Raw genomic sequence first — 25,973 nt, 5'->3', positions numbered from 1 at the left:
AATTTTCCCTCTAAAAGCTTATTCTAACACCAGCTCAGCGAAGATACACTACAGGGGTGGCTTTCTGGAAAGGTTTCCTGGGAAAATGCAAACTCACGTTCTGGTGAGGCGGGGTCTCCACTTACCTGCGGCAGAAGTCATTCACTTAACTGCGAGCCAACATTCCTGATGTGTCCCTGTCAGTGTGACTTCCTCCCACTCTGCCCATGCAGCTAATAAGATGAACCAGAAACACCCCCCGACCATTCCAGCTTCACTGTTATGAATCCTGTCTGCGCCATGGTCTCCTCTGAGTTTTGGCACACTTCCTTGAGTGTTATGGTTTGAAAATGACATGTCCCTCCCCTTCTCCCCCTGCCCCCGCCCCCAACAGGCTCATGTATCAACCTCTTTGTATCTAGTTGGTAGTGCTACTTTTGAGGGGTGGTAAAAACTCTGGGAAGTGAAGGCTCACTGGTGGAAGTAGCTCACTAGGAAAGGGTCTTTCGACTGTGAATAGCTCAACACCAGCCCTTCCTCCTCCTCCTCTTCCTCCTCCTCTGCTTCCCATGTGCCATGATGTAGGCTGCTTCTGTATACCCACCCAACTTTCACTTGGACTGAAAAGGGGGCAAAGTCAGTCTTTCCTCTTCGTAAGCCCTCATGCACAAAGACGGAGAAAATGTGGTCCAGCTCTTGACGTCAGCATTTAAGCACATGTTTCCGTGCAGTAGGAATTTATTAAAAGAACTAAATAAATTTCCACCTAGAGCAATTGAAATATTGCTAACCGAACATGCCATGAAGCTGGTCATCATTAAATCAAGGTGCTGGAGGTAATATTCTTTCAACCTGACTGGATGTTTGAAAATGAAGTTGAAAAATAAATTATTGTATATGGTAATGATGTCTCGGGTCACCCAGGTCTTGTTCAAGGCCACGGTGTTATTTCCGAGCAGACTTTAACACAGTTTGCACATGTGCCCTATCTCTTCAGCTATTCCCTACTGCAAGTGATCTTCCTGAGCGGAATCTTGATCATGGCTCTGTTAAAACCTCCAAAAGTTCCCAACAGTGAGAGAGAGCGAGAGCGAGAGAGCGAGAGAGCAAGAGAGCGAGAGAGCAAGAGAGAGAGAGAGAGAGAGAGCGAGAGAGAGAGAGAGCAAGAGAGAGAGAGAGAGAGAGAGAGAGCGAGAGAGAGAGAGAGAGAGAGAGAGAGAGAGAGAGAGAGAGAGAGAGAGAGAGAGAGAAAGAAGTCTTAAAAGAAACCGCAAGGACTCCTGGCCTGGTTGACCTTTCCCATGACCACTTCCTTCACTTTCCCACATTCAAGTCCTCCGCCATCCTCATTTACTGCGGTCATATCTTGTGCTGTGTCTAGAAAGGACCATTTTCATGCTTGGCATGTCGTCAGTGGCAGAAAGCCACTGGTTTCTATCCTCAAAATCAAGTCCCGTAAGAGCATGGTCTACTGAGCTGTAGGGAAATGACATTCTCCATCTACAGAGGGTAGGTGCACACGCAGACACGTGGATGGGACAATGGACCAAAGCTGAGAGACAAAGCTGCATTAATCACCTTTCATTGCAGCAGTATCAGTCAACTGTGGGAAGCCACAAAACCACCCAGTCCTTCAGCAAGCCAGACAGTTTAAAGAACACAGCATCTCACATAATGCTATTAATACTTCTCAGCGACAACAGTGTCGTGATGTCTGTCACTGACAACCAAGTGGCATTTCCAATGCATACACGATGCACAGGCATATTCCACCATGGAGAGGTACTCAACTGTTAATCGTTATGAGACTGCTGAAGGTGAGTAAACTGTTGACAGGAGATAGCATGGTCCTCCTGATTTTTCAGGATATGCAAGCTTTCAGAATTAAGTGATGTTTGTCCTAACTTTCCTAACAGGAGGTACCTAAGTCAGCAGCCTTAACTTTCTAGAGCCTGTCACCTCACTCTCTAAATGACCACCAATGTCTGCCTCAAAAAGTTTGAGAGTAAACAAGTGCTGTTTTTCATTTATTTTGAATAAACTAAAAAACAAAGCAAAAAACTCTGCAAATAGAAATATATCATGTCAGCCCTATTTTTTTTTTAAGCATAAGCTTCCTCTCTCAGATTCTAAACAGCTTCAACAAGAGAAACTGATTTCACTATAGCAGTTCATAAATCTGTGGTCAGTGATAAACTGTGTGTGTTTCTACAAAATACCTCTCATGAATAACTGAGCACTGTAATCTGATTTAAAGATACATGTTTTCTTTAATAATAAAGAATTCTTGACATATTATATAGTATTTAATAATAGCCATATTAATCAGATACTGCCATAGGATATTTATAGTCAGACTCCCTCGTTTAATATTTCTCTCCCCAACAATGCAAAGCATGTCTAGTACACAGCCATCCAACTTTAGGATGTAGTGCTAAATCAGAACGCATTATGTCATAAAAATCTACCTGAAAAGCAGCACAGGACCTGTTAACACAAAACTGAAGGCCTGTTTTCAGAGCCTGGTCTTAACGTGGAACGTCCTCACCTCGGACACTTGGTTTCCAGCTAGTGGCACTGTTCTGGGAGGTTATAGAACCCCTAGGGTGGGAGGCATGGCTGGGAAAGATGTGTTATTTAGGGCTGGCCTTTTAAAGTTATAGCCAGCCTACTTCAGGTGGGAACACTCCACTTCCTGTCGTCATCACCATGTGACCAACCAAGGATGGGCTCACAGAGATCCCAGCAGCTGCTCCAGACTCCCAGCCTGCCCAGGCTTCCATGACTGCCCTGCCTTAGTGAACTCTATCCCCTGGAACTGTAATCAAAAACAAACCTCCCCATCATCTTCCAGGAAGCACCAGAAAAGTCACTGTGGTGGTGTGACTCAGTCCTGGGCATTTGAACACTCGCTCGCCAGGAGGTAGTATTATTTGGGAAGGTCTAGGCGGTACGGCCTTGCTGAGGAAGCATGACACCAAAGGAGTGCTTTGAGAGCGAAAGCCCCACCGCCTGCCAGATTGTTTTCTCTGTTTCATGCTCATGGTTGCAGATGGGAGCTTCAGTTTCCTGCTTCAGCTGCTAAACCTGCTTCTTGCTGCCAAGATTCTCAGCCATGATGGACTCTTATCCATAGGGAAGCATAAACCTAAATAAGCTCTTCTGTAGGTGGCCGTGGTCATAGTGTTTTATCGCGGCAACAGAAAAGTTACCAGTGTGCTTGGGGAAAGCACTGACTTCTTTAGGAAAGGGATGAGATGTCTTTACATGCAAGCATCACAACTGTCACCTCAGCTGGGTGTGGCAGTGCTCACCTGTCATCCCAGCACTCAGGAGGCAAGAGGTTCTTTTTAAGTTCAAGGCCAGGACTACATACTGAGTCGCTGTCTCAAATAACAGCCAACATAGTAACAGGCATAGTAATAATAAAATAGTAAATAAATAAATAACCAGCATCTCACATTAAAAGAAATGGAGAAGCAGAACAGATGTGGCTGGCTCCACACACCTCTCAGAGCTACCATTCTCTGCAATGGAAGTAACACAGTCCTCACCCATGATGCGGTATCCCAGGTGCCCAAATCCCTCTGGGCGCAACCAAGAGAAGAAGAGCAAAGGATAAGATACTATGCTTTTGTATCTCTCCTTAGAAACTAAGAACTCTTTCTCCAAAGGTCTTCATCTGTTAGGAGCCGAAGAGACTCTGTCATCAGCTGAAAAGAGATGCCGAGGTAGTTACCCGAGTGGACCCAGCACAGCACAGGAGGCTGATTTAACAACTGGAGGAGAAGCACACCGGTCAGCAGGAAACCCAAGCGTCTATCTTGTGAATAAGCCTTTTTTTTTTTTCCTCACAAAAGCCTGGTGGCATTTTGGAATTCAGGTATAAAAGGCCAAAAACATTTAGCGTATCTTAACATCGCCCACAGTGGCAACTTAATTTATTTCAACTATGTATAGGGATTTACTATCAACAAAAGGCATGAAATATGAGCAAAGAAAAGGCAAGTTAAAAACTACATGGATGAAAGGATAACTCACAGCACAGCACAGAGTATCAGCCACTCTGGCCACATTGTTTATGGTGGACATAAGCAATCACATGAAGCCTAGCATCTCTATACAACAGACACCACTGATAAAGCACAGTGCCTGCATCCTTTCCTCTGACTGCATGCATCACTTCAGTTACCTGCTCAGCATATACTAGATGCCCAGCACGGTGCTGCAGGCCAGGGTATCGGCCAATAACACTGTTTTGCAAAGAAGAATGCCTGATGGGAAGATGTTCCCTTCTCCGTCCTAATACCCAGTGCTGTGGGTTTAACAGTGTCTCTCTACAGTTTAGAGTCACTCCTAATCCCATTCTCTGGTGACCTGGTCCCACTCAGCAGGACAGGTTACTTCCTTCCTCCTGACAGTGAGGAGGAATTCCTTCGCTTAAGTGGCAGGCACGTCTCTACTCAACCAAACTGATCCAAATACCCATTCCTGAAACAGTAGTTTCAGCACAGACAGGCATGGGGTTGAGGATGTAAGCAGCGTCCTCTAGACTCAGACTGTGAGGACTATGGCAGTAATATGTCATTAGAAACAGAAAGAAAGAAAAAAACGTACATACTAAGTCCTGAAGTGCCAAGAAGGCCTTTATGCATCATATGTTTCTGTGTAGTGTGTTCCTGAATATTCACATGCTTTGTACATGTATGCAGAAAGCATGCCTTCACTTATATAAATGCACTGTTATATAGTATGTGGATATCAAAAGTATATATACATATAACCTAACTTAAAGGCATGCAGTTAAATGTACAAAGACACAGAACTCAGGCGGTATACGCTTAAGCAACACTCCAGAACCCTAGGCTATCAAGTGCTGAGGAAGTGTGACCACAGAAGCCCCTGGATGGATGCTGAAGGGAGAAGCTGCGTGGAGAAGGTCAGACGCCAAGAGGAGAAAAGAAAACCAAGAAAACTCAGGTTAGATTGTACTTCACAGAACTGTGCATATATGATGTGGATCCCTTAAGACTTTGAAGTTCTACTGTAAATGTACATATACCAGGTCAATTTTAAACAGGAACATTGACACAGCATTCAGAACATGAGTAAATGGCCTATTCATTCCCTAATATCCAGCCAAAATTAATGTCTGTAATACATCAGCTCGTGAGAAAACTCCAAGTAAAACATATGACTATACTCCAAGAAAGCACCAGTTTACCTAAGCAGCCCCCCCCCCCCGCATATAGTTACATTCTGTTTTACTTATAAAACATATCATTTTAGAACACACATCTTCAAACCATCATCTACATTAAGCCAGTGAGTGGTCAGCAGACTGTGGTCCATGGCTTGTTTAGTAAAGAACTTTTTTTGTAGGTGATGCGCACGAATTCCTTCATTACCATTGGGCCGCCATGATGTACAAATCATCAGTACACACTGGCTCCTTACCATCTAGCTTCCTGAGCGATTCACACAGAGCACGGTCATGTGACCACACGTGAAACCCACAAGGTTGAGCTGGGATAACTACCTGACTCTTCCCAGAAAGGAGTCTGACCTCTGATTACATATCAGCTTCTCTTTCAAAGGGCACTTCCTGAACTTTTGCATAATACAATGTTGGGGGGGAGTTTTTTTTTGTTTTTTTTTTGGGAGGTCCACTGTCAGGTTTACTTTCATTATATAAAATAAGGAAACAAATGAGAGAATACTCACAATCTTTCGAGGAGACTTAGCCCAGAAAATGAACCATTCTTTAGCTCCGATATCTTGTTGTTGCTCAGAATCCTAAAAACAACAAGAAAAAAAATTATATATAACTTGTCTAGCATACACCATCAGTATCAAAGTAAGAGGGATTCTCAGAAATCATAACCCAGAATTTTTAGGCAGTTTAGAATAGTGTAGTTTCTTTCCCAAAATAGCGACCACATCTTGTCCTATCTTAAATCATTTTTGTCATATTTAAATGAAAATGTAAAAAACAAATGAGAAAAAGCTGGGTGTGGTGGCACACACTTTTAATCTCAGCACTCAGGGAGGCATAGGCAAGTGGATCACTTTGAGTTCAAGGCCAGCGTGACCCTACAAAACAAGTCTAGGACAGGCAAGGCTACAAGAGAAACCCTACCTCAAAAGAAAAATGAAAACAAAAACAAACACATCAGAGCTATTGATAGGGTAATATAGGGTAAAATTGGTCACCATGTGAATTCACTCAGCCAACTTAGAAACTTAAATACTCACGTGACAACTAGAAACTTAATAGAAGACATGACATCTGAATCAAAAACCTAATGACCCAATGAAGAAACACATTATAGATACCACGTTGATAATGCTGGACCTTACCTAAGTTTAACAATATGCAAATGTACTCTGTGTGTGTGTGTGTGTGTGTGTGTGTGTGTGTGTGTGTGTGTATGTGTGTGTGTGTGTGTGTGTGTGTGTGTGTGTGTGTGTGTGTGTATGCCTGCTCTGCCTTAGCACTCACCGACAGGCACAGTTGACAATGCTGGACCTTACCTGCAGTTTAACAATATGCAAATATATACTGTGTGTGTGTGTGCATGCCTGATTGCCTGTAGCATTCACCAACAGGCACTGTGGCTCCGTCCGTGATCATGGTCTATCTCATGTAAGGAGAATGTTCACTAAAGAACAAACCAAAACCAAAAATCTGCTTTCCAAGAGCCATAGGTGGGATGGTGCCCCCAGACAGAACTCCACCCTACACACATACACACACACACACACACACACACACACACACACACACACACACAGAGACTGCATGTGTTTTATGTTCCTTCCTTGCTACAGACTAAAATTTTCCATGGTGTTAAACACCTGAATGTCAACAGTTTCCAGAAACAAGGAGAAAATGCTAAAGGACCTGACTCATGAGCATGGGAACATCAAGGGGACGGAAAATCAGAAATCTGAGGCAAGAGCAAAGCGAACAGCCAGGTAACATGAGCAAACAGCAGCCAGATTTTGAAGACTTCATTTTTGCTTGTTTTTCTGTGTCTATGGGTATGCACCATATATGTGCAGGGGCCCTCAGAGGTCAGCAGAGGGACTCAGCTATCACGGAGTTTACAGGCACATGTAAGCCACGCTGGTGCTGGGAACCAAGCCCAGGCCCTCCGAACTGTGGAGCCAGAGATCAGCTCCGTCAGCCAGATTTGGAACCCAGAGGATGTCTGCTCCACCCTCATTCCTCAACATGCAATCAAGTTAATCAAGAGCCACGCAACCGCCATTTAGGACAGAAAACTGCATCACACCTGATGTTGCCTCTTGGGAGCAGCCTTTGCAACAGGCTAAACGGTCATTACACGGAGACACAAAGAATAACAGGGCAACACTGCAAGGCAAGATTGTAGGTGCACACCTGTGTGTGTAACATAACTTCTTAATAAAACAAGTAAAAAAAAAAAAAAGCCAGCTGCCATCCCGCTGTCATTTGGTATAAGTCAGATTTGTAAAAGAAAGGAAAGAAGAGAAGGAAGGAAGGGGGTAGGGAGAGAGAAAGGAGACACCCCCTCTTGCTAAATCTAGCAGAGTAGCTACTACGATGTGCTTAAGAGTCAACCCTGGCCCCCTCAGGCCCCAGCTCAGCCACTTTTAAGTTACTCTGATCTCCAAGTCAGGCCAACTCCTGCAAGACTTCCCTTACTCATAAGATGTGAAGAATAAGAACCGCCTCATAAACACAAACAGGAAATTTTAAAAGGCATGTCACACCCAGGGAGCAGCCATTAAGATACAGGATTTGTTTTCCAGATTCTGAAGGAAACGTCCTCCCTCGGTTCAGTATCTGTGCAGCCAAAGTGTACCTTGCAATCAAAGTATCTCAGTAGGTAGAATTCTGTCCTGCTCCAAGGTATCGCTGAAGCAAAGGTAAAGCCCAAAACAACAGGAAGGAGAAGACAAGGTGCAAAACAATTCTGATTAAAACACAATAGTGTTTTCTTCGATGAAAATGACAACGCTCTTAAAAAGAAAGGTATTTGGTTCAGGCACAGGGAAACTGATCATGCATCCGGCCCAGCAGCTTCTCCAGCAGCCAGGAAGTACAGAGCAAGAGCCCGGGCCTCATCACCCTGAACAGCCAGGTCCTGAGCTCACACTCACCAAACACAACACCATACAAAGTGAGTCCTGATCCTGACACCATGATCTCAACTCGATGCTTAGCGGACAAATGCTCGGCAACACCAAAGGGCCAAGATCTGAGCACAAACACAAGCCAACAAATGCAAGTTTACATGTAGAGTAAAGCTGCTCCCTGCGGGGAAAGGATATGATCACATCAATTAAAGAGCAAACTACAAAATCACTACCACAGACAGAAAAGAATCTGTACACAGAAAAACAACGGACAAAAAAACGGCAGTCCTGGAAGGCATGAATGTTTACCTTGGTGATGGCGTTCCCTTCTCTGACTATTTATAACTCAGGTTGTAAGTCCTAAAACATCTTACTTTTGGGGTGCCCCTGGTAGGAAACATGTGAATCTTAAGATTTTTTTTTTTTTGCTTTAAATTCAGTTAACTTTGAGTACATGTATACAGGCAGAGGTAAAAGCTAAAAATGCTTACTGATGTGGGATTCCAGAGCCCAGTTAGTTTAGATGAAAGAATGCTCATACAGCGACTCATGTCACTTTTAACATGCACCAAAAGAAGTAGAGAGAACAGACATGTTTAGAGCCCAGGTATTACCAGGGCTCTGTCAGTCACTTCATAGAATAGCCTTTGGCATCCTTAAGTCTAAAAGGAAGCATATTCATATCAGAATGATTCCCAAGACCCCTCCCAGTTTTAATTTTCCACACTGATTCATGTTCTAATAGGCAAAGTTGCTAAGTTTGACAATGGCTAAGAACATGAAAGCATTAAACCAGAAATCGGGGGGGGGGGGGGGGCAGGGGGGGGGTAATACACACCCTCCCCAGCTCAGTGATTTAACATGCCATTTCTGAGTGAAGAATGAAACTCAGATATGGAAGAAACTCGCGCACAACTGGTGGGCACTGACTGAACGGCTCTGCCTGTGATTTTGGTATAGCTTCAGCAATGGGACTGTCATTTCCTCAGTCATAAAGGCTTTACTGCAATAAATGATAGGTTTTATTGAGGAAAGTAAAAAGGAAGACATTCCATCACACTTAAAAAGTTATAACTGTAACCTTAAAATATAGTTTACAACCTCAAGTTAATATATTCCGTCTACACATTACTGGATGTGTTTAAAGATTTTTGTGCAGGAAAACAGGATCGGAAAGAATAAATCTATTCCACAGACAGCTTTTATGCTCAATTTTGAAACAGGGGGCTGTGGAACCAGCAGGTACTTAACATCATATATCATGATGAACCTAAAACCCATTCATAATCAATATTTTTGCTGACACCTTTGAAATTTCAAACTTGGCCAGAGTTATCGAGCTTGTGTAGACCCATTTCTGTCCTGTACTAATGATCTGAACAGGACAGGATCTATAGGCAACTCGTAGAACGCTATTTTGGGCTCCCACCTCTTCAATTGGAAGAGCCTGATAACATACTATCATTTCACCCAGGACCAAGTTAGTGTGATGTATCATCTACACTCAAGTATAAAAAAAGAACAAGGCTAAAACGCAGACAGGTTTTTAAAAATCCGGAGCAAATGGACTGATGTGGATTGGATGTCCTCAGCTGCTTGCTACCGAATGGCTCAGAAGCCAAGAGCTGACAACAGAAAGCACTCCCCCCTCAGCGGCTTCCTTTCTGAAAGGACTTGAACATATACTTGGAGAGCACTGTGTACTCGGCTCAGCCTCAGGAATGTAATTTCGGGTGCTGACTGCTGGAGGAGGAATCGACGTGAGCAATCCAATGAGGTTAGGGAAGCACACTGTGTGGGGGTTGTGATGCTTGGTTTCAACTGTCACTTGACCCAGCCTACAATCACCTGAGAGAGCCTCAGTGAGGGTCCTAGTTAGGGTTTCTATTGTTGTGAAGAGACACCGTGTAACAGGAAAACAGTCACTGGGGCTAGCTTACAGTGTCAAAGGCTAGTCCCTTTTTGTCATGGTGGGAAGCATGGCAGTGTGCAGGCAGACATGGTGCTGGAGAAGGAGCTGAGAGTTCTTCACTCAGTCAGGCAGATAGCAGGAGTAAAGTGAAACATACTTCCTCCGATAAGGCCACACCTACTCCACCAATACCTCACCTCCTGAGAGTGGCACTCCCTATAAGCCTGCATTTTTCTTTCAAACCACCACAGAGATCATCTACAGTTAGGTTGGTCTGTCCCATGTCTGGAGGGGTGTGTCTTAGTTGACTGATGTGAAAAAACGCAGCCCACTGTGGGCTGTACCAATTCCCTAGGCTGAGCATCCTTACCTGAGTGAGTGGATAGATCAAGCTGAACACAGGCAAGCATGTATACACGTTTCTCTGTTCTTGGCTATGGATGTGCTAGGGCTAGTTGTTTGAAGTTCCTGCCTTGCCTTCCCTCTAATGATGTAATGTACCCTCAAAGTGCACACTACAGTAAGCCCCTTTCTCTGACAAGTTGCTTTTTCCCAGGGTGTGTCATCACAGTACCAGAAATGAAACTAGGACAGGTGGAATGGACAGACAATGTCTACCCAGTAGCCCGAAGGAATCCCACCTAGGACCAGGCTACTAGTAGATTTATACAGATATAATTAAGGATCTAGACATAAAGTCATTCTGGGTTACAACAGGTCAAGTCTAGTGAGAGGTGTCATTAGACAAGAAAATTCAGAGAAGGCCACAGGAAGATGAGATCAGAGGGCAACACTGAGAACCCCTAACAGAAAAACTGGCAAAGACTGGAGTGATACCTGAATACATGTAACAGCAAGGCTGAACGTAATACAACAGGGCCTGTAGCCCAGGGCATGAGGGCACCTGAGACAGGATATTGGATCATTTGAGGCCAGGAGCTCAAGGACAAAGTGACAACCGTGTCCCTTTATTTACTTTCCTCCTTAAAAATAAATAAGAAAGCAACAAAGGATCATGATAATGGATGAATGTGCATCCCCAATCAGAAGGGAATGTAGACGTAAGTACAGACGAGACACTGTAAGGCGCTTACCACACTGGGAAATAGAATCCATATGGGGAAACAACCACTCACATTTTTACCATGAATCAACACAACCACTGTAGCAGGAAAACACTTTGATTGCATCTTTGAAAAGCCACCCAGCACAGATACATACCTGCACTTAGATAAACCATATTACATGCTACACATCATGTAAGTATATGAATACAATATCATTTTCATGCAGCTAGCAGAAGCTAACGACTATTACTCTGGGTTAATAACTTTTTCCCCCTGTCTACCAAATGAATATTAAGCAAACAAGTACTGCAGAGTCACGTGGGTCAAGGTCCAGCATCTAGAATGCAGTTTGCCTGACAGAGAGCATTACTGCCATTCACAAAGCTCTAAGTTCACCTGCTACCACATAAACTAGATATGGCGGTGCATGCCTGTAATCCAAGCACTGGGGAGGTACAGACAAAAGGAGCATACATGCATGGCCACCTGAAGCTATACAGAGTTTCAAGACAGCAGGCGGCTACATGTGACCTAGTCTCAAAACAAGGAGGGGGGGGGGGAGTAAAGAAAAAGGAAAAAAGAATGAGGCATATATTCACACAATGTTTCCAAGTGTTGACAGGTCTAGTCTATAGCTTACTCTTGTAATACAAGCTGCAGTACAAATTGATACACGTTCGGTTTATTGAGCAGAGTAGTGTAAAAGCAGAAAAGCAGCCCAGGGTTAGAGCCAGGTGAATCATTAGCCTCTCTTGGCATACACCCTAAACCCTTACAGCCACTTGCCCTCAGCTAAAGTCAGGAATAGAACTCTATAGAAATGAATGGTCGTGCTCTGGGTTTCCATTGTTGTTATTTGGTTTGGTTTTTGTTCTTCTGCAAATGGAACCATATGCCAAGCAGTGCTCAATGGTCTAGTGCATGGCCATTATAGTGGAAGCTTTGGTGTCTATAAAAACTCAGTTATCTTATATAAACATGTTTTTGTTTTAATCCCAGGTGTGGGATATGGGGCTGCTCCAGACTGTCAACAGCAGCAGACTATTTGTTCGTGCAGGCTCTGAGAGGGGCATGATCTTTTCCAGCAGTGGATAGCTTAATTCTGGGGACTCTGAGCGAGGGGAAAAAAATCCATAGCCAGGGGAGAAACAGGGGGCTCCAAGGAAGAGGGGGGCAGCCGCTGCTGTGGACAGTCTGGAGCAGCCCCATATCCCACACGCCTGGGATTAAAACAAAAACCTGTTCCCATAACATAACTGAGTTTTTATAGACACCAAATCTTCCACTACAGCGGCCCATAATATCCAGCAGCCCTTTGCTCATCAACGGCTGCACTCTTGATTAGATGAATCCATTCATTCACTTTTTGCACAAAGGCATTCAGGGTGGTACGCTTTAGTTTGCAAGGATCAAACTGTTGTGCCATTACTCCACTCACTTAACACCCAACTCAAAAAGTGCAGACACGGTAAGATCTATAAAGTGCACATATTGTTTCTTGTTTGAGCATTGATGGATCTCACAGACAGAAAGACAACCATGCTGGAGAATTTCCGAAAGACGTGCTGTGCAGCCTCTCCTCCTCCAGTGGACTTCCTCACTCTGCTCGAGACCCTCAGGACAACGGGCATACCACATCTTCCAACAGCATCATTAGTTAGATCAGGTTGACAGTCACACTCACTAGCAGAGTTCAGATTCTAACACCACCAGTACAGAATTGTGTCGTCTGCAGCCGCTGTGGTGGCACAGGTCTCTTTCCCCAAAGCCGTGCAGCAGGACAACAGCTGACTGACTGAAAGGCTCCAGCTGCAGCTGTGGAGAGAATCTTTCTGCCTTTACTTTTCTGAAGGTGCTGACTCTAAGCAGTGCCCAGGCAGTGGGCTGAGAACCACAGTATAGATTCCTGCTGTCTACCCAACACAGACTGCCCTTTGGGCAGTGTCCACCCTGCCATTTCCTGCTGGGCCAGTCCAGGCTAGTCCTCCCTCATAGCTACAGGGAAGACAAAGGTCTCTCTTACCCCATGTCCTTCTGTCCTCAGCGTTCACAGACACTCAACCTGGACCATTCCCACCTCCTGCCTCCCTTCGTTTTTTTCCCCAGTCAATTATCTTGTACTTCAACCTCCATCCTGCCCTGGTCTCCAGAGGCCCTTCATGACAAGGTGCTCACAACATCTGTTCAATGAATAAATGAATGGAATAAAAATATGGCTGGGTTTAAGCTTCTCTGTTCAAGGATCCTTCCCTGAGGACCGCAGAAAACAGAGTAGGTAATTTACTGGCCTCTAGTGGTACCGAGAAGTATAAATCTTGCCCACTGGCTCCTTCCTCTCTGAGGCTCCAGGGAGCTTTCTGAAAAACTACCAGATATTATTTAGCTGCCGTCTTTCTTCTGCTATTCCAGACTCCTAAGACGTGTGCCCACGCTTCTGCCCTTCTAACGGCAGGACCATCAAAACTGATGTGGAAAGAGACCTCCAGCCACCAGGGAAGGAGGAAACCACTGCTGGACCAGTAATCTGTTGTTGGCCCACATGCAATCTGTGGCTGGATTTTAAGTCTGAATCTTTAATTATGGTTCAATGTTTATACTTCAAGGCTTCACTATGATGCAAAACTGAAATGAAAAGCTGCAAACAGAAGACAGGACAGTCGATGTGAATAAGAACACTGATACCATTCTCTGAATTTAACATTTCAGAGAGGCTGGGTGAATGCATTTTAATGCCACAGAAAACTGTGGCGACACATCTCTCCTAAGCTGTTATATAATCCATCTATAAAAGACAGACTGAAGCATCTGAAAACAATAATCAACTGAGGAGGAGGAGGAGGAATAAGAAGGAGATTTGGTAAATTAAACAAGTTTTTTTAAAAAATGCTTCAGAGCTAACCTAATTATATTTTCATGACTAAAGATTTTTTTCTCCAAAATCATTTTGCTACCAAGTCTCACAAGTCCATGGCACACACATGCACATACACGAGCTTACACACACACACACACACACACACACACACACACACAGGAGAAAAGTGGTTTTCTTCTGACCTCCACAATTCAACCATGGTACGCCAGTATACACCACTGCATATCCACAAGCACACTCAAAAAGCAAAGCAAACTGTGACTTTAAGCTCCTCATGTGCACCACATGCTACAATAATTAAAGTATCAGGCACTTATTAAAAAAGTAAGAAAACATAAAAATAGTAAAATGTGAATAATAAAAAGGCCAGGCAATGCTGGATTCAAATTTTTAAGTAGTTTCCACCCACAATCTGAGCTCCTTAACTTCATCTAAGTTATTTTCAAATCCCAGCTAGCAAGACATCCTGTTCACAGACCCTCAGATCCTATGCAGACCTTCAATGGTTAAGTGACTTGGAAGGGGGCTGGTGGCAGAGGTAGGGAAGGCATGGCACATTGTTGTGGTGTGGGGATCAAAACCTCCGTGTTTAGAGAAGCCTGCTCCTGAGAGAAATAAATCAGCTCCCCAGCGCCAAGAGCATCTGAGCTTCTACCTGCGCCTTAGCTAACACCGGCCCTCCATGGTTCTTAATGCTGCCTCACAACTTCCACCTTAATCCTTCTGCTTTGACTTTACAAATAAATCCCCTGCTCAATTTTCCAGACCACTAATTTCCTACATCCCGAGTCGCTCCCCTTCTGCCCTTCCGCCCAGCGCTGACCCCGGGACAGGCGCCTTCACATCTCAATCCCACCGCTAACTCCTCAGAACTCCCTCCTCGCCCTTTCCCACGAACTGCTCTCGCCCTATGGATCGGCTACTCTTTCGGATCTGAAACACAGACTAGAATTCTCCTGTGTTAGCATTCCGCCAACGCTTCCAAAACACTGCTCCGTTGCTGACGCCCGGTGTTGAATTCTTCTCAAGTGTCTAATGACCCTTTCTGGTTGTTCCCTGGACTGATCAATATTGAGTGGGGCAGGGGGCAGCAGAGGGTTTCGTTAGTATACGTGAGAACGAAGATGCACAGATACAGCGGAAACACCCTTTAGGCCAAGGCTGAGCAGTCTTACAACCTTAGAGGACGGAGATACAAAAGCTTAGGCGGGGGGAGGGGGTCCCAACAGCTTCCTGCTACTATCTCCCACTCCATACAGCCCCCCGCAGATCACCAGTTAGTTAGTCGGAAGCCGAGCAAAATGGTTTTGTAGCTGAGGCAAACTCCGATCACCAGCTCCTCCTCTCGGCCCAGCGGCTCAGCCGAACAGAGCATCTGTTCCAAGGTCATTAGCTGCTGGCTGGGCACTCTCATTACCCACTTCTGCTGCCATTCCCGACTGTTTGAGTTTTGGGGGCTCTTCCAGGGTGCTGTTCAGAAACTTCATTTTTCTAGTGAGTCGGCACTGTCTCTCTTGGGTCCTAAGTTCCCCTGCTGTGGGGTCTCGCCATCAATCTTCCCCATCTGCTGTATTTACTCCAGGGTCCCTAGCGCTTCGGGGCCACGGGAGCACCTCTCTCATTTTTCAGCTCTGCTTGGTTTTCTGCTATCATTTTCAACATGATTCTAGACAGGACAAAAGTGAGAGAGAAATATGGGGGGGAAGAGAGAGGAAGATTTCAAACATCTTTTCCTTAACAGAATGTTACTTTAATCACAAGAAGTGCCTTGTGGACCAAGGCTGAAGTCCAGGCGCCATATATAACAATACGGTGTGCCTGAGCATAAGCATCCATTCGCTCTACGCCATGGGCATGCTACTGGGGGTCACTCCATCACTAGAGTGGGTCACATGACCAGCTGAGGAGAAAGATGTGGCACTGTTCCCTGACTAGGTAAACAATCTGTTGTTCAGGGTCACTCTTCCAGTCCCTCACTGCCTTCCCCCAGTAGTTACTAAGCAGGTAACACCACCAAGACAGAGGGTAGACTCTGGCACACAGACTACCTGGGTTCGGACCTTAATACCAAGATCTAGCTTCATCATTTTGCACAAGGTTCTTAACCTCTGTTACTGAACATCTCGTATATAAATTATTCTAGGTACTTATAAGAAAAAAATGGAAGTCGTTAATGAACATATAAGCAGATGTGCAGGAGGTAGTAGGAGGTTCTTGAAGCAGGCCTTTGGTACCACTTCATAGGATCCAAGCAAATCACAACAGCTAGACAACAGCCAGCCTGGCAGGAGGAGGTTCTATTCAGCAGTGCCCACTGGTAACTGCCAACTGGACAAGGCTACCATGCTGCCTTCCACGAGGTCTGCAGCACCTGCTCGGCCGGCCACACCAGTCTTCACCAGCTGTTGCATTGTTGGGAGGTTCATGTGCATCTTTCCCAATTGCACAGTCATCTTATACAGAATAGTGGTACCTTACAACAACTAAGGATGACGGGATGGGCTACACACACGGGCCCAAAAAGGTAGGTACACTGTCACTGACAAGATGCCAGACCTAGAACAGCACTTCAGATCAGCAGCCTTACCAATGAGCTCTCTGACCAAACACACTCAGGAAACACTATCATCCAAAACAGAAGACGCCTGAATTTCTTTAGTCTGACATCTCAGATTTATTCATCCAAGAAATCTTTTCTACAGGGTTCAGCCTGCACAACTTAGCTATGTTCTCAGAGCTGCACACAGTGCCCAACTTCAATCCCCACAAAGTGAACCATCACATAAAATGAGACAGCAAGTCAAAGGCATCGGCATGTAACACATGATTAGAGTCTTAAGATTAAAAGGTGCTGTTAATAACCACATGAAGGCAACAAACATTGCCTCGGTACACAGTCAACCTTGACTCTCCAAATGGCTCATTAAATAACGTCCCAAGTTCCCAGGCATTTTTCTCAAAGATCTGACACTTAAAATAATACATGAAGGCCTGATTTTTCCCTCATTTGTTTTCAATGCTTTACTTAGCAGTTTCATAAATAAAAAGTAAATAACCTATTTTTCAGCCTAAACATTAAACACAGTGAGTTTACATAAAGTTAAATAGCATTTAGATGATTAAGAAAATCTAAAAGGTTTTTAACACCACGCTAGATATCTTTCAACAATGTCTAAAAATAAAAAACTGTTTGTGAAACAACACTCCATCATGTCATACAAACACATTAGCTCCTTGAGAAAAAGAAGCCCATTCTTCAAGGTGTCGGAACATCTACGAGAACGTTGGACACTTAATATTTATGAATACAATAAAAGCGAGTTTATTTGGCATTTTAATCAAACAAAACTCTTTCTATTGGGACTACAGTGAGGTTCTTGAGGATTCAGAGTTTTGATTTTTTTTCAGCTGGAATTTTTGATAACATATCAATTACTCATTGACTTAGACTACATCTCAGAATGTTATTCTGGGCTGGGAGTGACATCGAGAATACAAAAGTAGGCCTCAAGGACTAATATAGACACAGTCCAGGTATTATTGAGTGCTATGAGAAGAATGCATAGCTGATTCGACGGGAATGCAGACGTTAAGAGTGGCTGAAAATGAATTGATTAGGAGAACACACTTCTGAACTATAGCAGGTCACCCCCTCCCCAACTCCATTGGGAAGGAAGTTCGGGACAGACACCTTGCAATCTTGCGAAGGGTTCCACAAACAGTTCTCAACTCTGAAGGTCAGAAGTCCTGGTAGAGAGTGGATGGGTTCTCGACTAGGTAGAACTGGCCATGGAAGGCTGGGGCATCAAAAACTAGAAGATTCTGGGTTCACACCAAGGGTGGAGGGAAGGGGGCGGGCACTGAAGTGGCACAGGCAACTGTACCTCAGGCAACGGCTGCAGAGGCTAGATCAGTGCACTTGCCTAGAGTCCCCACTCTCAGCACAAATGCACAAGAGCCACACACGACCTTCCGCTTCCTGTTCACTGGGGCACTGTTCAGACCCACAAGAGCAGTTCTGAAACTACAGCAGACGTCAAACAATGGTCAGATGGCTCAGGTCCCTAAAGTTTAATAAACAAAGATACAAGATGCAAGGTGGAAGGTAGGCTCTTTAACAAGATAGAGAACAATTTTTTACAATATATATATATATATATTTTAGTTTCACAAGTTTTGAATGGCAAAGCTCAAAATATAATAACAGAGCAATATTTTCTATTATACCCCTGCACGCATGCTCTCCTCAACCAGGTTTCTGTCAGGTGACCCAGGACCCTCCGCTTTGGAAGGCTTCAACCTTGGGCCTCTGCATTTGTAGCATGGAGGCTAGTTTAAAAAGGATTTTGTTAAATTAGGGAAGAAGCAAAAATCCTCTCTTAATAACTGATCAAACTCCTCACTTCGCTGACAACCCTTCGGACAGCAGATTGACCGCTGCCTTCAGCAAGAATGACATCATGTCAAGTTTGCAAAGGTCTCTCTACCTTAAAGTCTCCACTTAGTAATTTTCCATCCTATGACCTCTGCCACAACCGTCCTTGGCAATCCACCTCCATGTGCTTGTATTCTATTTGGAGTTGAGCCCAGTGTCTCCGGCCCAACTAATATCCATCAAAACGGTCATGAATAAAGCCGTTCTCTCGTTTTAACTAGGGTCATAATCACTTTTTCTTTAACATCACAGTGAGTGAAAAGGAAGCACTTCCTTTCTGGAGGAGAACAGATCTCCTGGGTTCTGATCATCAAATCCATTTCAAATGCAAAAGCCCATTCTTAGCTCCCAGGCCACATAAAAACAGGCAGGACAAGAGTGTGATTACCCTTGTTCTTGGGCATGCATAGCTTACAGGAAATAAAAGTTGCCAAGAAACCTTACTACACAAATTCCCTCCAAGGCAAGTCCCACGCCACAGTTTTATAGTACCTAAGGAAAAGGATTGGGATGTGGGGAGAAAATACAGGGACAAAGACTTAGTTTCCCGTGGAGTGGCATACTAGAAAGAAAACGGTAAATACATCCACAGCCCTTTTTCTTGAGCCTAGTTCTATTAAGAGGAAGGGAGAGAGAAGCCAGGCATGGTTGTGCACACCTATAACCCCAGCACTCAGGGAGGCGGAGGCAGGCAGGCGGATCTCTGTGAGTTCGAGGTCAGCCTGGTCTACAAAGCAAGTCCAGGACAGCCAGGGCTACACAGAGAAACCCAGTGTTGAAAAACTAAAACAAAACAAACAAAAATAAAAAGAGAGGAAAAAGAGGGAGAGCAGAGGTAGGGGAGAGGTGGAAGGTGGGGACAAAGGAATTAATGTGAGTGAATAAAGGATACAAGCAGATTTAAGCCACAGAATCAGAGCCAGGTGCACATCCCTAAGCACAGCCAGAAGTTTCAGGAAAGATGTTAAATTACACCATCTCTCTCCTGGAGTCTTAAAGTTTGGTCCAAAACAGCCCAGGTATATATTGAACCTTGCTTGATCTGAAAAAACAAAACAAAACAAAACTTAAAATTATACCACTGACCAAGCAACTGCATGGCCGATCATAGCAGATGCACTGCCTACCAATGAGGAGGCTGAAAGCTGCAAACACGTAAGACAGATGCCACAATAAGCAAAGCGGGCGGTTTCTGTGGTCATTTCCTCACCACTGGCTATAGAGGGAAACTGTACACATGCTAGAGCGGCCTGCACTAAAATCACTCTCAGCCCTTGGTGCTGACCATCCAGTTCTAGAAACTTCCTTACATAAGTAACTTTATAGAAATACACTTTTTTTAAAGCTAATTCATCTCAAGGGCTTTTTGGTTTGTTACAAAATATAGTTTAATACAATGGTTTTTAAATCTGACTGAAAGCCACAGTTCCTCACAGAGCTCAATATACATGCACATCGATTTTTATTCAGTCAGGTACTTGGAGATGAAGATTTATTGACTGATGACTACATGCTTGAGAGCATTAGAGATGTTGGGGGAAACAGATCAAAATAAAACTCCCAGTCTTCACAAAGTTTATATACTGGTGGGCAGAGGTACACAACCAAAACAGCAAAATGTGTAGTGTGTCAGCTGAAAAAAAAAATCTATTGAGAAAAATAATATAAGAAACAGATATTGAGGCCTAGTGAAGGTGAAGAGGACAGCTAGAGTGAGAAATGACAATTCTCACTAAAAAAGATGGCTGGGTTTATTCCAGTAGCAGTGGCTGAGTACTTAAACATGAATAAAAATAAGAAAACGAACTACAGTTCTTAATGTACAGACAACTAGGTGCACTTCTTCATAAAACTAGACTCCTGACGCTGTCAACCACACACATAGACAGGCTTAGATTCTGTAAACACAGATCCCATCACAGGCACCGGGGATGCCAGTTTTTTGTTTGTTTGTTTGTTTTTGTTTTTCAGCTACCAACTCAAACTTTCCAGTTCTGTGTATTTTCATATCCAGGCCATGATCAAATCTCTTAAGTTATCTCAGAAAGAGCTTTTACAGATCTTTGTCTAAACCAGTATCTAAGACCACACCTATATTTTGAGTATGTCACTAGCAACATAACACAACCTAACTTTATTCCAGTTGATGAGCAAGAAATAAGTGAATGAATGAATAAAGGAGTGACAGCTCATGGCTCAGATGATAGGATGGTGAAGTCAGCCTGAGGTACACAGTAGGTTCCAGGCTGGCATGCTCTACAGCCACCATCATCACCATCACTACAGACAGTATGGGAGGTCCTCTGTGGTACTGTTTTGACAGTCCCAAATACTACATCCAGATTTACTGAGACTGTCTCTATCAAAGATAAAGGTCCCGGATCCTTTTGTACCTTGAGTCCTTCAGTAGTGGGATGAAGAAGCATCAGAAGAAAAGGCAGAGACTTTCAATCTGTTGACCGAGCCTCTCTGGGATTTTTATGTGTGCTCAAGTCTGGGAACTTGTCAAAAAGCGTGTGTTCCATCCTGTTGCAAAAGAGACTACTTATACATACTGCACTGAATGACGATGACGCTACCAGGAATTACCACCAGCATTAAGCAATGCCTACTTTGACTTGTTTTGTTAGAAGACTAAAGACAAGTCTGGGAAGAGACTTGGTAGGTAAAGTACTTACTATGTAAGCCTGGGGTCCTGAGGTCAAGTCCCCAATCTCTGCATAAAGCCAGGCATAGTGGCAATCTATCTATAACCCCAGCCCTCATATAGCAAGGAAGAGACAGGGAAATCCCAGAAGCTCACATTCTTGCTAGCCTGGCACATGCAGGGGTGAACAACAGAGAAATTCTCTCTCAAACAAGAAGAAAAGCAAAGACCCAAAGGCTGCCCATGACCTCCACATATATGCCATGCCATGAGCTCCTGCATTCACACACACAAACATCACACACACATACACACACGGCATGCGCATACACGTACATACAGAGGCTGTATAATCAAATACTTAATTCTAAGCAAATACTAATTTCAGTTTCAACTTAAAGGATTATTTTTCATTATTAACTAGAAGACGTTTATATGATTAAAACATTAAAAACTATAAATAGGGCCAATTCATTATTTTTTAAAACATATAAGGAAAAAAACAAATAATTCATCTTGTTTGTCCTGGATAAAGTACCTTCAAGGAAGGAAGGGCAGCTCAGCAGTTAAGAATGCCTACTGTTCTTAGAGAGGAGAGAGTAAGTACAGTTCCTAGTACCCACACCACTCAGCTCACAACAGCCTGAGCCTGGCTCCAGGGGATGCAACACCCTCCATGGTCACAAACCCATACTCCAGACACAAAGCCAGTATATGCAATTAAAAATAATAAAGATACATTTTAGAAGAACCAACTGACTGATCAAGGAGAAGCTTCTTTCATAAATATAGATGAGCTAGGAACTTCATAGGAATGATAAAATGAAAGAAGCTATAGGCATTTTCCAAGTGCTAACATATGATTAACTTGGATGATAAGGCCAAAAACCGCTAACCAGCATTAAAATAAAATCCAAGCGATTATGTGCTCCTCAGTGGAGGTACACAGATCACCGCTTGCCAGACTCACGCCGGACTGAGAGCTGAAGGGTCACCTTAGAATCTCAGCTTAGACTGCTGACTGGTAGTCTGTCTTTCCACTAGTAAAACAGGCTCTAGATGCCAACTGCCTGGGCTCAAATCAGGTTCCATCACTTAGCGAGCGGCTCCGTGACCTTAGAGCCTTAATGGGCTGCTTTCTCTTTCGTACTTCCTCAAGCATGAACTGAGGCTCATCATAATAACGATCCCATTAGGGAACTGTGAAGGCAACTCCAACACTCCCACATGTACCTCAGGACCTGGCACATTCAACAAAATTATGTTATGACTGACCTTTTTTTTTTTTTAATAGCTTCTTGGTCTTTTCTTTCTCATTTAGTTTCCCCCAACACAGTCCCCAAGGATCTGTGGTTGCTGATGGGAGCCACTCCCTGTCAGAACGTACGTAGGAGAGAATATAGGAGAAAAGATGACTGATTCAACCTGGTTGGAGTTTTGGGTTTTGAGGGGCATGGGAGCTTTGGGGGTTTGGTTTGCCTTTTGTTTTGTTGTTGTTGTTTGAGATAAGGTTTCATGCATCCAGGGCTGGAAGAGAACTCAGTGCTACCATGAAGCTGAGAATAACCTTGAATTTATGATCTCTTGTCTCTACTTCCCAAGTGCTGAGATTCCAGGCAGGCACAGCCACATCTGGCTGTGCACAGACAAACCACTGGAGACTGTACCAAGGATGCTCTGCATGCGGGGCAAGCAGGCCACCAACTGAACCACCCAGCCTGGGCTCAGCATGGGAAAAATGACAAGGCTCATTACGCTGTGTGGAACCTAAGTCATTACCAAAAATGAAAGGAAGCAAGGAAGGGAAGGAAGGAAAAACCCATCTTTTGAGGGGTTTTGAGGGATAGCTCAGTTGGTAAAATGCTCACTTGCAAGTCAAGCCTGAGAGGTGTGGCGGAACATAATTAATCCGTGTGATGTGTGTGAGTGTGTGTGAGTGTGTATATGTGTGTGTGTGTGTGTGTGTGTGTGTCCTGTCCATTGAGGAATTCTTACTATCTAACAAAAATGCCTGTGGTTCCTATATTGACAGACGCCCTTTCATTCACTCAGTGTTCAGAAATTTAGAAAAGCAGCCTGGGCGACTCATGGAGCTGGAACTTAAAAATCTGTATCCCTGTGGTGAAGGAAGAAACGGGGATGTATCAGGGCCCACGCGCTAACCGGGCTCCTCAACTGCTCAAGTCTTAACGACAGGAACTGTGAGACAAGAAAGAAATCCGGTTAACACAAGCAGAGCTCAAGATCCTAATGTCGGGGTTAGCCCTGGGGAAGATGGGCAGGTCTCAACTGGCAAGCAAGGGGCAATTAGGGCGGCTGAGAGCAGTGAATAAAGACTGGGAAAGGAGGCAGGCCAGATGCTAATCAGAGCAGCCCCCACCTTCTCCAGCCCTCCTTGGCTGCCACTGCCAAGACAGTCCCTGCAAACGCCATAGAATGACGCCATGGATCCCTGCAGTAAAACTACTGGGGCTTCATTAACATCTATGCCTCTTAAAAAAAAAAAAAACACCTTAGTGATCTTGTCAGGTTTGATTTGGGTTTGGTGAGCTATGTAAATTCATAGAATTCTGGCCTTTAAAGAGCCCTTAAGGCCAAGCTGGCTCAAAATCTCACAGGCCAGAGTAGCTGTGACGAGTTAAGAGCACACTTGGCAAAGCCAGTGTCATGTCCCTGAACCCACTCACACTGCTGCTATTTCCTGTGTCGTCTCTCCCTGCCCCACCCCACCCCCACCCAGTGGGCCATTTTGCGTGTCATTACTAAACAGGGGTCTTGGAGCACAGAGCCACAGGGAGCTTGAGCCTTCCCCAAAAGTTAGGCAGAGTGGCAAAACCTGGTTTCATTTCTGATGAAGACATAAGGCAGTTACCGCCCTCCACGCTCCACCATGGTCTCTGTCCTTCCGGGCAGCCGTGTCAGAGGTAAGGCCATTGGTCTCAGTCCTTCGAGGTGGGCAGGGTAGCTGTGTCCGCGGTAAGGCCATCTGTGACTCCAGGAAGAAGCAGTCAATCTCAAGAATGCAGATGAGCAAGGCAGACCGAGTTAACACCCAAGGCTATGTTACAAACCCAAGCAGGACTGGCCTGCTCACTCCCACAATTACTGCATGAGAGCAAAGTGGGATGATAAATGGCTTCCCTTCACCAACTAGCCACTGGGACCGAAGCGCTCAGTGTGACTTCTGTTTCCCTGTTTCCCTACCACTCGGCCATCTCAAAGGCAGCTGTTCAGCTTACACCAGTCTCCCAGGTCAACTACTTAACAAAAGGTTACACCCAACCCTACTGCCAAATGGGTGCTTTTGTAGTGAGAACTGCAGGTCTGGGGTCACCTAGGCAGCCCAAAAGCCAAGCTCTGCACCCCGCCACCTACGTTAACTGGAGAAGATGCCTTTACAGTCTGCGCTTCAGCTAAAGCACCTGTGAAAACACGGACACTACCTCTCGTGTACATGGGACAGGGGCAGGAATTTGGAGTTTGTGGAGTGCTTAACACAGCAGCCCCTAGGTGGCTAGCATCAATACGTCTGCCGTCTCTAGAACCTGGCAATCAACTAAGCGTGCTGAGGTTCTAAAGCCAAGGACGAGCTCCACACACACCTTCTGCTCCCCAGTCCCTGGCTCTTCAAGGTAAACTACCAAACTAGTCTGAGAAGATGGAGGAAAAAAAAAAAACACTTTCAACCCATTCAGGTGACGAGTATTCTGTGTCCACCTGACAGGGGTAAGGGTGCCCAGCTAGGCGGTAAACATCACTTCGTATGCCCAACACTCTTAGAACCAAGCTGGGGATTGCACCATCACTGCCCACTGCACTATGTCATGCTCAGATTCTAGAGAGACTTGAGTCCGGACCGAACCACATCACAAGAGTCTCCGGCTTCTCCAGGCTGCACACTCGGGTACTCCTTAGACCTACAACCAAATGAGCCAGTTCCTGCACCATCAGTCTCACTCCCCTCTCCCTACCTTCCTCCATCTTCATCCCATCGCTGCTAACGCCCTAAAGAGCTGTAGTGCACCTGTGGATGCACCTGTGGATGCCCCCGCAGATGTGGCAACTCAGCTGTGGGCACTCCAAAAATAAAAGGTACAGATCTCAAAATGAACTCATCAGAAGGTTAAGAGGGTGTTTTCTGAATTCCTATCCCTAAGGGGGGAAAAATGGTGAGGACAGGAGCTTTCATTTTACTGTCCTTCCCTGCAACATCTCAACGAAAACTAAAACTCACCACCAGAAAATAAGCTGTGGCATTACAGAACACAAAAATAAGGCATACATGCTGTCGCAGAAACTCTCTGGGGAACTGTAAACCAAAGTCTACCCTCTGCTGATAGGGCACAAACCGAAGTATTAGTCCATCAGAGTCCACTTTGGGGGATCAATGAGTGTATCAGGCTTATTTACAAAGTATAACTGAAGGGTTACTTACAGAAGCACAAGTGACCCCCAAAAAGCCATACCACCTAAAAGTCACACCCCGTGATAGATGATGACCTCTTCATCTAACTCCCCACCCTATATACCACACAGTAGCACCTCCGGACGCAGAGGGCAGAACAATATGCAAATAGCAGGGAGGTGCAGGACAAAGCTATCAAAATCTCAGGTGAGAGTGGCAGGACCCTTTCCCCAAGGCCTGCTTTCTCTGAGCGAAAGCCAGCAGTGAACAGACCTCTTGAACAAGTCACACCTGCGCTGGTGAACAAGATAGTTGTCAGCCGAGGGGGCAGGGCTTCCATAACACGCACGCTCAGGGTAAACCGGACCCGCCAGAGCATGCAAACCTCCTAGCCAGCCTTGTTATCCCGTCTCCAAGCCAGGAAGTGAGGAACCCCTTTTAGCCTAGGACAGGACCTGCGGATGCCCCCCACTCTCTTCAGCTGCCACCCCTGCTCCCCCTCTCTCTAGGTACTACAACTGAGAATAGA

The 25,973-nt window shown here is 44.8% G+C and overlaps 1 protein-coding gene across 1 annotated transcript in view; it reads right to left on the bottom strand.

The window, feature by feature from the left end:
* ADGRA3 (adhesion G protein-coupled receptor A3) overlaps positions 1-25,973 on the bottom strand; it is a 103,085-nt gene that overhangs the window by 63,325 nt on the left and 13,787 nt on the right. Inside the window, exon 2 of the mRNA XM_084800087.1 lies at positions 5,704-5,775. Within this exon, the coding sequence (XP_084656213.1) occupies positions 5,704-5,775 (72 nt within the window). The remainder of the gene's footprint in view (positions 1-5,703; positions 5,776-25,973) is intronic.

Source organism: Acomys minous (genome assembly GCF_964271855.1).
Source record: "Acomys minous genome assembly, chromosome: 10".
NCBI classification, from domain to species: Eukaryota; Metazoa; Chordata; class Mammalia; order Rodentia; family Muridae; genus Acomys; species Acomys minous.
Note: the sequence above shows the minus strand (reverse complement) of the source record. Positions and strands in the feature narration are given on the sequence as shown.